This window comes from Ovis aries, chromosome 15 (genome assembly GCF_016772045.2).
Source record: "Ovis aries strain OAR_USU_Benz2616 breed Rambouillet chromosome 15, ARS-UI_Ramb_v3.0, whole genome shotgun sequence".
Classification (NCBI taxonomy): domain Eukaryota; kingdom Metazoa; phylum Chordata; class Mammalia; order Artiodactyla; family Bovidae; genus Ovis; species Ovis aries.
Window position 1 is genome coordinate 79762777 of NC_056068.1, and position 13077 is coordinate 79775853.

General features: G+C 51.2%; 2 protein-coding genes across 3 annotated transcripts; one reads left to right on the forward strand and one right to left on the reverse strand.

Annotated features, from left to right (window-relative positions):
• Positions 1 to 1040: 1040 nt before the first annotated feature.
• Positions 1041 to 2701, forward strand: SELENOH (selenoprotein H). Of its 2 annotated transcripts, none has more exons than XM_027979805.2 (4): positions 1041 to 1321; positions 1415 to 1560; positions 1684 to 1813; positions 2517 to 2701. In XM_027979805.2, the coding sequence occupies exons 1-3, from the start codon at positions 1197 to 1199 to the stop codon at positions 1782 to 1784; spliced, it is 372 nt and encodes a 123-aa protein (XP_027835606.1). In that variant the 5' UTR covers positions 1041 to 1196; the 3' UTR covers positions 1785 to 1813; positions 2517 to 2701. The 2 variants fall into 2 exon arrangements, with proteins under 2 accessions (XP_027835606.1, XP_027835607.1); XM_027979806.2 differs by having other exon boundaries at positions 1684 to 1788.
• BTBD18 (BTB domain containing 18) lies at positions 1981 to 11930 on the reverse strand. The gene is made up of 6 exons (XM_015101173.4): positions 11451 to 11930; positions 10588 to 10719; positions 10359 to 10439; positions 10104 to 10224; positions 9305 to 9472; positions 1981 to 5376 (listed from the first exon to the last, which is right to left on the reverse strand). The coding sequence occupies exons 5-6, from the start codon at positions 9426 to 9428 to the stop codon at positions 3317 to 3319; spliced, it is 2184 nt and encodes a 727-aa protein (XP_014956659.1). The 5' UTR covers positions 9429 to 9472; positions 10104 to 10224; positions 10359 to 10439; positions 10588 to 10719; positions 11451 to 11930; the 3' UTR covers positions 1981 to 3316.
• Positions 11931 to 13077: the final 1147 nt, after the last annotated feature.

Sequence of the window (13077 nt, forward strand, 5' to 3'; positions counted from 1 at the left end):
GATTCATGCATCACAGGTGGAAGTGTTGGTCACTCCTGCGTTAGGAAAGCCAGGCAATTGCGGAGGACTCCTCCATAGTCTTCATTTCAGAGGCCACCTGCCTAGTTCATCAGATGCTGCACACAGGTCCCTGGGGTTGTGGACAGCTGCAGAAGGTTGGGTCTTCCCTGTGTTGGTGCTTAGTCGCTCGTCATCCTGTGGACTAGTCTGCCAGGCTCCTCTGTCCAGGGCATGTCCTTGGCAAGAATACTGGAGTGGGTTGCCATTTCCTTTCTCCAGGGGATCTTCCCGACCCAGGAGCACACCCATGTTTCCTGCATTGGCAAGTGGATTCTTTACCAGTTGGCCACCTGGGAAGCCCTTTTGAAGAGTAGGTATCCAACAGAACTGAAGAATCTAGATTATTATGATATGACAGTACAGACCTTAATGAAAGAGAAGGGGGAGGAAATGGGGGATGAGTAGGGCTTAAGAAATCCCTGGGCATCTTTTTCAAAATAGACATTAGGTAGGCTCGTCAAAATCTCAGGACCTTTGCATGCATTTAAAAATGTTCCTCAAATGGTCTTGATATCTCTAACACCCTACTATCCCACTTGAAAGTCAGTGATGTAAACAATATAGTGCATTTACTTAGCATTTATTCATATTAGTCAACGAAGGATCCTGAATGATTCCCGACGTTAGAAAGCAATTAACTTGGAAGAAGCTCAAAATGAACTGGAGATATAATATTGGCTTGGCTTTAAAGACTAGGAAACAATCCAAGCTTCAAATCAAAACCCTGCACCCGTAACAAAGTTTACTTAATCCCCGAGGTTAAGCTGTACACTTGGTCTGGGACTGATCCGTGGGTCCCAGGAGCGAAGTTTTGGGTAGCAGTCCTGATGGACACCGTTCAAGCTGGCGCCGCGGTTACAGGAAAGCCTGCGCGAAGACGTTTTCGCAGCGACCCGGCCCCCTAGCCAGGTGGTTGGGCGCGGCGCCCCGCACCTCCCCGCCTCCGCGCATAGCGCGCCTCCGCCCGAGGCCCCGCCTCCAGACCACGTGTGCGCCCTGCGCCACGCTTGCCGCAGCTTAAGAGAGGTTTCGCGTCGGGAGCTGAGTTCCTGGGCTGCGGTTCGGCGCTCGGAGCCCGGCTGGTCTGTGCCCGGTGGCCGCGCCTGTGCCCTGTCCCCAGCCGGGCCCCAGGCGCCATGGCGTCCCGCGGGAGGAAGCGGAAGGCCGAGGCGGCGCTGGCCGCTGCGGCCGAGAAGCGGGAGAAGCCGGCCGGCAGCCGGGAGGGGGAAGTGGCGGGGCCGAGCGTCGTCATCGAGCACTGGTGCGCGGCCCGGGGCGCGGCGGGGCGCGGGGGCGCGGGAGCGCGGGCGCCGCAGGCCGGGGCCCGGCTCTGACCTCGCTCCTCTTCCCGCAGCACGAGCTGACGAGTCTACGGGCGCAACGCCGCGGCCCTGAGCCAGGCGCTGCGCCTGCAGGCCCCCGAGCTGGCGGTGAAGGTGAACCCCTCCAGGCCGCGGAGGGGCAGCTTCGAGGTGACGCTGCTGCGCGCCGACGGCAGCAGTGAGTGCGGGCCGGGCGCGGGGGCCGGACAGCGCGGGCGTCCAGACCGCCGCCTCCCGGTGGCTTCGGGGAACGGCTGCCGGGTTCCAGAGCCGTTGCTCTTCACGTGGCCTTTCTTCCCAGGCGCGGAGCTCTGGACGGGTCTTAAGAAGGGGCCCCCACGCAAACTCAAGTTTCCGGAGCCTCACGTGGTGCTGGAGGAGCTGAAGAAGTACCTTTCGTAGGGAGGTGGGGCAGAAGGCGTCTCGCTGAGGTTCGAGATGGCAAATGGGGGGCGTGGGCTGATCTTGGTGCGGCTGCTGGCGAAGCAGCCCTTCCTGTTAAAGCCCTGATTTCACCCAGGACCTACATCTCCGTAACTCGCTTCTGCTCTCGAGATTTCCTCTAGTGGGAATACCTCCTCCTCTTTTTCCTGGTGGAAAAACTGAAGTCGCCCCACCCCCCCTAAAATTTCCTATTCACTGTGCCCTTTGCTACAACCTTCCTGTTTCACTCCAGTGTCTCTGAGCTAAGTCGTGGAATGCCGTTGGTAATGTAAATGACTATGAGAATGCAAATTGTGTCCTTAGAGGATGCAGAGAACTGTGTCCCTTGGAGTATGGGCTGATGTTCCGTTTTAAAAACAACCGCTCACTTTCCTGTAAATCCCATCGACGCCCTCACTTATGTGTGTGTATGTTGCTTCTCCCTGGCCACATCTCTGTGTAGTTTCAGGTATGCCTGCTGCCCTCGGCGCCAGCCCTGCACGGTGGTGCTGGCACTCCTGGTCGCAGAATCCGACCCTGTCTTTGTCGGAGTGCTGCACACAGGGCTTTTGCATGTTGTCAGGCACTTGATGTTGAGTGAGATGGGGGCAGTGTGTGTGTACACCCCTTGAGCTCTCTGTTCAGTGGTGGAGGGTTGGCTAGGATTACCTGGATCCCTTCTCTAACTCTTTTCCTTTCTCCTTTTCACAGCCTCTGTCCCTGGTGTTATTGGAGCGTTTATGACGGGACGTGGCCAAACTTTAGTCATGTCCCTGAAGCTGTGGTTTCCTCCCCTCCAGAAACGATGGTTCAGTTGTGAGGCAGTCCTCTAGTAAGACATTGAAAAGTTCTTGGATTTGGTTTAATAAAAATTAAAGGATCTGAGTTGACATAAAGCCTGAGTCATGAAGTGAATTTATTAATATGGGAAGGGGGCCCTCAGCCAGCCTTCTGGGATTGGTCCTCATGTTCTTCATAGCCTGAGGTCACCAATTAACTTGGGTCTCCTATGGCCCCTTATTAGAGCATGAGAAATACTTGTAAAAACTATGAGGGAAAAGGAAATTAAAGGAACTATTTTTCTCACCTCACTTCTCAGAAGTGATGGTGCAGGACACCTTCCCAGCCCCGTGGAGCTTTTGGCTACACGTCCCATGCCGGCAGTGACTAAGCCATACACACCAGGTTCTAGTGATTAGATGCCTGCTGCTCGTGGAGACTGGCTTTGCTGTCACCTGTGACCCACTAGAGTTGGTGACCACACAGTTTATTGTTTCACTTGTCACTAACTGGAAGACAAGATTATAAAAAAGAAGGGGATTCAAGTTCATAATTTTCTACCTATCGAATGACTTCTGCCCGGCTCCAAAAGCCTGCAGAGGGAAGGAGAGCTACGGGTATGCCTGCCTCTGGTGCTAAGAGGACAGGGACGTGTGCGGGCCTGTCGGTGACCTCTTAGCCAGCATGTCCCACCCTCTCAGTCCCTGCGGCCTGCCCTCCCCGCTCTGCTACTACGTTAGTATGTCTACCTCCGTTTCTGACTCTGAGGAAGGGTCAGGCCACACGCAGAGAATATTCGTGGGTAGAATCCCCTCTGACAGTGAGCCTACATCAATCTCCTCTTCAGGGCTGGCAGGAAGTGGACCCGCCCACTCAGAGCTGCCAGATCCCTCCTTGCCTGCCTCTGGAGCTGGGTATAATACCTCATCCATTGATAGGGACACTTCCAGGCCAGCGTCCACCCAGTTTGAACAGGGAGGCGAGAGGTCTCCATAGGACCTTTGGGGAGGGTCAAGGGAGTCCATGTGGAGAAGTTTGTCTCTCTGACCTTCCAGTGGCTGGGAGCTGCTAATTTCCAGGTCTGGAGTCCAAGAACCTCCCACTGAAAACACCTCCCCCTCACTTACCTCGGAGGGCATGACAAGGGGGCTGAAGGGCTCAGCTGGCTCTTTGTTCTCAGAGGGCAGGTCTAGGGGGCTGAAGGGCTCAGCTGGCCCTTTGTTCTCACAAAGAGGTTCCTTTTCCAGTCCCGTGAGCTCCCTGGGCCAGAGCTCCACGTCTGGCAAACACCATTCTTCCCCTTCAATCCAGGTCTTGCCTGTTTCTGTCAGGTGGTAACTCGGGGTCCTGCAGCCCTCAGCCCGGGGACTCTCCAGAGACTCCATGGGCGGCTCGATGTCGGAGCCGCAGAGCATGAAATCCAGGATCTCCTCCAGCTCACTGGTGGCGGCAGCACTGGTGATGCGGTACTCCTCAGCTTCGCAGGGCTGCCCGAGCAGGGCTGGGTTGAACGTGTAGGACTCTCTGCAGTCCATGTCCAGTCCAGGTTCCTTCCCTACCAGCTCTGGGCTGGACCCAAACTCGGACTTCTCCACTGGGTGGTCTGGGGAGCGGCCCGCAGAGAGCAAAATGTCTTGTAGCCTGGGGCACACGGGTGAGTCCTCACACAGGCTTGTTCTCGCGGACGACAGGCCCAGCTCCTTACCTGGGGATGGCTGTGTCCCCAGAAGCTCTCCTGAGTCTTTGAGTTCTGGGATTTGAGGGCTATCTTGAGAGATTCTGAGGGGAGGCTCCTGAACCACCTCCCAGCAGGTCCCGTTGACAATCTTGCGAAGCTTCACTCTCCCAACCTGCCCCTCCTCTGCAGAGTCCGGGTGCGGGGCCCTGGCTTCGGGGCTCCTCTTCTTGTTCCCACCTGTCTTCCCAAGACCCGATGCGCTTGGGCTGCTCCCGAGGGGACTGGCTCGCCCTGTTTTCTGCTTGTCCTCGGGTGCTTCTTTATTTGTACTCTTCTGCCGCCACAGACGCCGGCCAGGGGCTGTGGGCACTGAGCTGGCTCCACTGAGGAGGCTGGCAGGCTTGGATGTACAGACATCGGGAGATGGCTTTGAGCGGCTCAGCTTGATCTTCCTGGGTAGGAGTCGCTCGTCGACGGAGGGGTACAAGCTGGGTGGGGAGAGTGCGACAGGACCGAGGGTGCGGTCACTCCTGTTCTCTTTAGGTCCCTGACCATGGCTCGATGGTGAAGCAACTGTTTCTTGTGGAGCTGGGCAGGCCCTGGCCTTCCTCTTGAGTAGGAGAGTGCCAGATGAGTTCTCTGGGTTCTGTCGGTGGTTCTTCTCCGGGGGCCCCTCCTCCTTCCCCGAGGACTTCAGTCTCGCTGCCCCGAGAGGACAGGGCGCCTGGGTGACAGGCAGGGAGGCTCGAGGTCGGCGGCTGGAAGCCACCACCCTGGCAGAGATTGGTGCAGGGCTGGGAGGTTGCAGGCACTCCCTGTTCAGCCTTCGACCCTGAGGGGCCTTCACCAGCTTCCCACCCTCTAGCTGGAGGGATTCGAGCTCAGACACACGGAGCTGGCGGGCTGCGGAAAGCACATCCTGGGCTTCTTCCCCAGATAATTCCATCTCGGAGGTGTAGAGGAAGTCCACCAGCTTCCGCAGGGTCCTGATCTTCAGGCCCCCCAGCTCAAGCACCACCTTCCGACCCTGGGCTGGCTTTTCCCGCTCCAGGCGCTCTGTGAAGAAGGGGCTGCAGGCTGACAGGATGCAGCAATGGGCTGGGACTGCCTCACCTGGAGGGAAACCCAAGTATTTCTCTCAGGCCGACTGGCAGGCTCGTGGGTTAAACAGACACTGTACCTGAATGTACCGTCCCTTCTGTTTCCCTCATGGAGATTCAAGTAGGAGAAATCTGTTTCTTCTGCCTACCTGGAACATTCTGCCATTACCCAGCTAACTCAGTTTTTATCCTTACAGGCTTATTTTAGACTTTCAGAAAGCCTTCCGCACCCCTCCTCTGCCATCCCGTCTGGGTTAGCTGCGCTGTAGCTATCACAGCATCCAGCTATCTGCATTGGAATTGTCCATCTCCTTCACTCAACTTCTAAGTTCCAAGGACAGGGACTGTCTGTCTGACTCACTGAAGAATACCCAGTACTTGACACAAAGTAGGGGATCAAACACTTGCTGAATTAATGTTTTTGACTCACCCAAGAGTTTAAAAATTTGTACAGAAGCTGCTTGTGATCTAATCAAAAGATCATGAGCTTTGGCTATGGATAATCGGGATAATCAGGGAAGCTTGCTTCCCTGGTGGCTCAGACCAGTAAGAAATCTGCCTGCAACGCAGGAGACCCAGATCCCTGGGTAGGGAACATCCCCTGGAAGAGGGCATGGCTACCCACTCCAGGATTCTTGCTTGGAGAATTCCATGAACAGAGGAGCCTGTTGGGCTACAGTCCATGGGGTTGCAGAGAGTCAGACACGACTGAGCGACTTTTCACTTTTCAGTCAGGGCTCATTCTCCTGAAATCTCTCCACTGCCTGGTATCCATTGTCCTGAGCCACCTTCTCATTTTATGGGCACTTCCGGAGAAATTTTTCCCTCTCCCATGGCTTCCATTAGCAAAAGCTTGCTGATGATTCTCAGATCCAACCCTGCCCAGATAGCTCTTCTGAAATACTAAGCATGCCACAGTCTGCAAAACAACATGGATGTCCCACAAGTTCCTCCAATGCAACCTTTCTAGAAAGTAAACTCACCATTCCCCACACTTCAAAACTTCCCGATTTTTACTTCAAAATAAGATAACACATTCACCCAATGGCCCAGGCCTGAACACTAGAAGTCATATTTGATTCTTCCTTTTCTCTTACCCACTGCATCCAATCAAATATTAAGTTTTCTTTTAAAAAACACACTAATAACTCTTGAGTCCTTATTATGCGCCAGGCACCTAAGGCTCTTACCAGAATTAGTTTTAATCTTCACTGCAACCTTGTGAGATAGTTGTTATTACAGATGAGTAAACTGTGGCATAGTGTAGTAACGTGCAAAATTACAGTTAGATGCTTACTCCTTGGAAGCAAAGTTATGACCAAACTAGACAGCATATTACAAAGCAGAGACACTATTTTATCAACAAAGGTCCATCTAGTCAAGGCTATGGTTTTCCCAGTAGTCATGGATAGATGTGAGAGTTGGACTGCAAAGAAAGCTGAGTCAAAGAATTGATGGTTTTGGTGGTGTTTTGGTGGTGTTGGAGAAGACTCTTGAGAGTCCCTTGGACTGCAAGGAGATCCAACCAGTCCATCTTAAAGGAGATCAGTCCTGAGTGTTCATTGGAAGGACTGACACTGAAGCTGAGACTCCAATACTTTGAACACCTGATGTGAAGAGCTGACTCATTTGAAGAGACCCTGATGCTGGGAAAAATTGAGGGCAGGAGGAGAAGGGGACGATAGAGGATGAGATGGTTGGATGGCATCACCGACTCAATGGACATGAGTTTGGGTGGACTCCGGGAGTTGGTAACAGACAGGGAGGCCTGGCATGGTTCATGGGGTCGCAGAGTCGGATATGACTGAGTGACTGAAGGAGCAGGGACAAGATTTGAACCCAAGGCTACCTTAGTCTACGTTCTTAACTGCAGCAAGTTTTGTAAATTCTTTGTGTTGCTGTTGTTCAGCCGCTAATTTGTGTCTGACTCTCTTCGATCCCACGGACTGCAGCACACCAGGCTTCCCTGTCCTTCACTACCTCCTGGAGCTTGCTCAAACTCATGTCCATTGAGTCAGTGATGCTATCCAGCCATCTCATCCTCTGTGGTCCCCTTCTCCTCCTGCCCTCAATCTTTCCCAGCATCAGGGTCTTTTTCAATGAGTCAGCTCTTCGCATCAGGTGGCCAAAGTATCGGAGTTTCAGCTTCAGCATCAGTTCTTCCAATGAATTCAGGGTTGATCTCCTTTAGCGCTCACTGGTTTGGTCTCCCTGATGTCCAAGGGACTCTCAAGAGTCTTCTCCAGCACCACAATTTGAAAGCATCAATTCTTCGGTACTCTGCCTTCTTTATGGTCCAACTTTCACACCCATATACCTCTTTAATACTTCTCTTTAAATAGCTCATAAACCATATATTTCTTTCTATTCTCAATGCCTTAGTTCAGGCCACAGTTCCCTTTCTCCTGGATCCCAAAACAGCCCCTATCTGGACTCAATAACAATCTAATAATTCCCCTCATTGCAGCCTGAGTGCTATTTCTAAACCAGTTATGACCTTCGTCTTTAAAACCTACAAGTATAATTCCAGTGTTCTGAGGACAAGACCAACTTCCTTGGTATAACACTTCAGACCTGCTAACTTCTCCAGCAACAGCTCTGATCAATACGCTTCTTATAGTCTGTGCTCTAGCCATAATGAACCACTTGCAAACCTCTGGTCCATACCTCTAAATCTCAGTACACGCTGTTTTCTCTGCCTGGGAAAATCCTTCCCCACTTCTTCCTACGTCTATTTGTCCTTCACAACTCATCTAAGAGGTTATTTCCTCCAAGAAAATCTCCCTAACCCCCATCTCCCAACCTCCTCAGGTCTGTGAAGTAGGTGCCTCTTTTGCGCTCCTGTATCAGCCTGTATCTACCCCAATGTTATTTATTACACAGCCCAGTTATCTGAATGCACTGGTTACTGGAATATCTTCCCCTCATATGGTTTCCTTGCAAGGACGGGCTTTATCTTCATATATACTATGTGCCCATGCTAGTACAGTATACTTTTTGGTTTACTTTGAATAAAGGAATGAAACGCCACTCTTACTAAGAGAACCAACAGACAAGTCACTTAAATCACTGTCTCAATTCGCACATCTGTAGAACTGGAACCATACAACAATATTCTTTATCTCACACGGCTGTAGTAAAAATCAAGATGAGAAACTAAATTATACTATATGTACTTGGTAAACTGGAGAGTGTTACACAATGTTGGTAATGAAGAAAGTGAACTGCCAAGAGACGAAGTTACTTGCTTGGCAAGACGATAGGAAAATGGGGCTTCCCTGGTGGCTCAGTGGTAAAGAATTTGCCAACCAATGCAGGAGACACAGGTTCAGTCCCTGGTCTGGGAGGATCCCACATGCCGAGAAGCAAGTAAGCCATACTATTAAGCCTGTGCTCTAGAGCCCAGGGACCCATCCACTGAAGCCCACTCTAGAGCCCATGCGCCGCAACAAGAGAAGCCACTGCAACGAGCAGCCTGCGCACTGCGATGAACAGTCCCCACTCAGCGCAGCTGGAGAAAAGCCGGCGCCGCAATAAAGACCCAGCGCAGCCCAAAATAATAAATGAAAAAGGAAGCAGAAAAGTACGTAATAGGGCCATCTAATACTTACATTCTGCTTAGTACAACATTAAAAGTACCTTTCTAAGTGTCTTACGTATGTTAAACTCAACCTTCACAATCAGCCCACTACCATATTATCCACATTTTATAGTATTTCTACACTTACGGAGCTTTATAATTAGTTCATTTTTTTAAAGAGGAGTATAATCTCACTTTCACTTTTGAGAAATGTACCCGTCCTAGAAAAAGCTCTTTACCAAATAGGACTCAAAGGCAATCATTACACACTTTCCTGGTTTTGTCCTTCACTGCCTGGCCCTAAAATCATTTTCTCTTAGTCTATGGTGAGTTTTCAATTGAGTCCCTACTAGTCTCTTACCTTCTGCCTGCAGAAGGACATCACAGAACACACCACTCTGTTGCTGGTGATAAAGCTGCAGAAAAGCTAACCGGAGGAACCGGGGATTCCTGTACAGGATTTTGGGACTGGCAGGAGAGCACATGTTGGTCTCTTAACAACCTTTCTGGGTTTTCATGGATCAGATTCCTGTGGGTGAGATAACACCTTTCAGAGGCATGGTTATACCTAATTTTTTTCTTTTTATGTTTAAAATGACAGGGGAATTTTGAAAGTAAGAGACAAAAGCATGAATTGAGGAACCATAAATCCAGGGATTGCGCCCCCAAGTGTATTTTAAGAATATCCTAGTGGTTACAGGTGGGAGCTCATTGATAGTCTTAGATTTGAATCTCAGCTCTGTTATTTATTAGCTGAGCTATATAATTTCAGGCAAATGATCTAACTTATCTGACTCTTACTTTTCTGATCTAGCTAGGAAATGGGAAGTATAACAGTCCTGTACTAACCTCATAAGGCTGTTTAAGAGATTTAATGAGTCAATTTCTACCAAGCTGCTTAGCACTGTGAGTGCCTGGCACAGAACTAGCACTACAAAAATGGAATTTTTGTTATCCTTAAACCTTCGTCGTTCATATTAGCAGGGACTCAACTCCTATGGTGCTGACTACTCATATTCTTCCTGAGCATCACATTTCTGAGTTTCATGGGTGTACTTCCCACATTTAACACATTTTAACAAAACACTTCTTGAGTATTAAATGATCTCTAAGAAGTCATACACGCCTTATTTTCTCCAAGCTCACTCTATCACACTAACCAGCAGAGGGTGCACAGCAAAGAAGAGAAGCTGCTGGGCTTGGTGAGAAGGTCTCCAACTGAAATAAGAAGACTGCCACCCTTGGTTCAGATGTTCTTGTCCAAAGGAAGCCTGTTTCCGCCTGGAAATTGGCACAGAATTTAGTCTTTAGGTTTGTCAATCCGGTTAACTATCTGGCTAACAGTGAAGCAAAGAGGATTATGATAGATTCTACCCCTTCCCAACACAAGCTGGGTATTCGGACTTCCGGCTCACCACGTTTCCAGTTTTCTGCACCGAGATCCCCACACGCTGCACAGGTGGCGTTCCTTTCCTGGCATGCAGGTTCACGTCAAACTATCGGTAAAGAAAAGAGTGGAAAAGGTAAATTAAGAAACCGTAGGTTCCATTCCATCCCAGCCAGAGAGCGGTTGCAAGGGCCCAAACGAGGCCCTGGGGGAGACTTCCCGACCCACCAGCACTGGGCCTCGCCCCCAGACCCAACCTGAAATAGCTCCGCGGGAGGAGATGCTCTCGGTGCTTGGGTCCTCGATCCAGCCTGCCTTGCTTCCTCCCACACTCCAGCCTGGCGCGGGGAGGCTTAGCAAAGCTGCACAACGTCCCGAGGTCTCCTTCCCTGTGTAACACCAAAGGAGTCGGGGTTGGCGGAGCGGGGAACGCAGGGCTTCAGGGAAGGCCCTGCAAAACGGGGCGCTCCACAAGCTCCGGGCGCCCGGGGCCCAACTCCTTTGAAGAGAGACCTCTCGGCGCGAAGGTTTCTGGGAATGGAGCGTGGGGGTCCCTGAGGCCCGAATCCAAGGCTCGCCCTCACTGTCGCCTCCGGTCGCAAGGGCTTTGCAGCCGCCCCCCGAGTGCCCTCGTCCTGCCGCGGGCCCCGGCACACGCGTGCACCAGGATGGGGGGTGACAGCGAAAGCCTGAGGCCACGCAGCCAGCACCACACACCTCGCGCCACCGTCCTCGCGCACCACACGCACGCACGTCGCGGACCCGACGTGCTTCCTCCTCCCCCAGCCTCGCAGGTTGACGCCGGGCGAATACGTCATCCCGCACTGGCCAAGGCCCCTCAGACAGCCAATCGCAGGGCGAGGGGCGCTTTGGGCGGGAAGCTAAGTCTCGAGGGACTTGGGGGCTGGGGGCAAGAGGGGTCCCACGAGGAGAGACAGGGGGGAGGGCCCGCCGGGGAGGGATTCTGTAGGAGCAGGCCTCGTCCTTGGCGCCCGACGAAAACAAATGGAAAAGAGGCTCCAAGGAGGTGGCAGGACATCTCTGGCCTCCCGTGGAGGAGGCTGCTAGTGGCCTCGGTGCTGCTAAGAGCGCCCCAGGCGTGATGGAGGCGAAGGCTTACGGGTGGCGCCGGTCGCACCAGGTCCCACATGTCTCACACTAGGTGGCTCCTGAGGCTGGAATGTTCTGGAACAAGATTCCTGGGCTAACTCCTGATTTCAGGTTTGTCATAGACTCCGGCCCAGACCCACATCTGGGAGACCTGATAACCCGAGGCGGGGGGCAGAACTCTCCATCCGGAGGGATCTCGAGTGTTGAGGTCTTTAGCGCACTTCCTGGTCGGAAACACGCTGTTTTCAGGGATGAGATCAAAAATTAAATGATCTTGAGATCACACATTCTGAGAGCACGCCAGGCCGCGTCGGAACCGCACAGCAGTTCTCTGCCCGCTGCGTGTTAGGACCTGGGTCCTGGCTTCAGGTAGCTGCCCAGTGTCGTCCTGCGCTGGACGGAGCCTGCCAAATCCAACGCCACTGGGGACAAAGTGTGGTGCGGTCACGCGGCCGGAGGCAGGAAGGACGGTACCTGAGAGACGGGGAACCTGTCCAGGGACAAAGCGGAGAAGGGTGAATAGTACTGGGCGCTCAAGTGTATCTTCATTGCTATTTTACATCTTTTCAAAAGGATCTGAGGTGGTTGATTGAAATACGGGGCGGGGCATGGATTGCCAAGTCAGGTAATATTTTCCCTAGTTTGAGCTCCCTGCCCTTGAGATGACGGAAGAAACAAGGAACAGAACGACATTTGGGGTTGCTGTCAGACTTTGAAGAGGTAGCAGTTCGTCAAAGGACATAAAACTTAGCAGAAGGAGGACAGATTTTTAGATGCTGCCAGCGCGTCACACACGCACGCATACACACACACACGGAAGCAAGCAAGGGAAAAGGACGGAACAATACTTGTTTGCAGCATCTGTTACTGTGGAAATGGAGCCTTGACTCGGCAGGTGCGGTGCCACCGTAGGTGATTCTATGGCACTTGTCAAGAAAATAGAAATATTGCATCCTCTCAGAAATATATTGTTATCAGGACTAGACTAATTTTCAAGAGGTAGAGAGGACTCACTTCTTTTGTTTGTTTGTTCGTTTGTTTTAAATGCAACAACAGTTTAGTTAAATTTTGTGTTAGTCAGTGTTATAAAGGGAATGAAAAATGGCCATCCTACCCAAGGCTTCAAAAATGGCAAACTTAGGATGGTAATGTGTTGCCATCAGAGCAGAGAAAGAAGTAAAAAATGTTTTGTTTTCCTTTGTATGGGTAGCCAGTGTGGTTTTTGGAGTTGGATTTTTAAAAATTTCTTCTTCTTGGCATTTATAGTTTTAGGCTGTTTTAGAAGTAAAGTCATCACAGCACAATGCTCTGCCCTATATAATAATTTTAACATTTCTTTTTAAAGTACAGTTTTATTTCATAGTTCAGTTTATGATATCTTTTCTTTGTGTGTATGTGATGATGGTTGTGGGTGGAGAAGTTAAGCTCAGAGTTGTAAAAATGAGTGCTGAATGTAGTCTTCCATGCGGTAACACCAAATGAAAAACAGAAAGAAAAAAGGAAGGGGGAAAAAAAGCCTCCAAGAAAAACAACCCTTTTTCTCTGAACACATCCATTGATTTCTCTCCATTTTTACTGCTACGACTGTAGTCAGCTCCATATCACTGCAACTTGACTTTCAAACTAATTTCCTTGCT

Bases quoted from the DNA above. Each gene is read 5' to 3' on its own strand.
- BTBD18 (XM_015101173.4), bottom strand. From the start codon at position 9,428: ATGTGCTCTCCTGCCAGTCCCAAAATCCTGTACAGGAATCCCCGGTTC. The intron at 5,377-9,304 runs GTAAGAGACTAG...GTTTCCCTCCAG, and splicing joins TGTCCTTCTGCAGGCAGAAG to GTGAGGCAGTCCCAGCCCAT.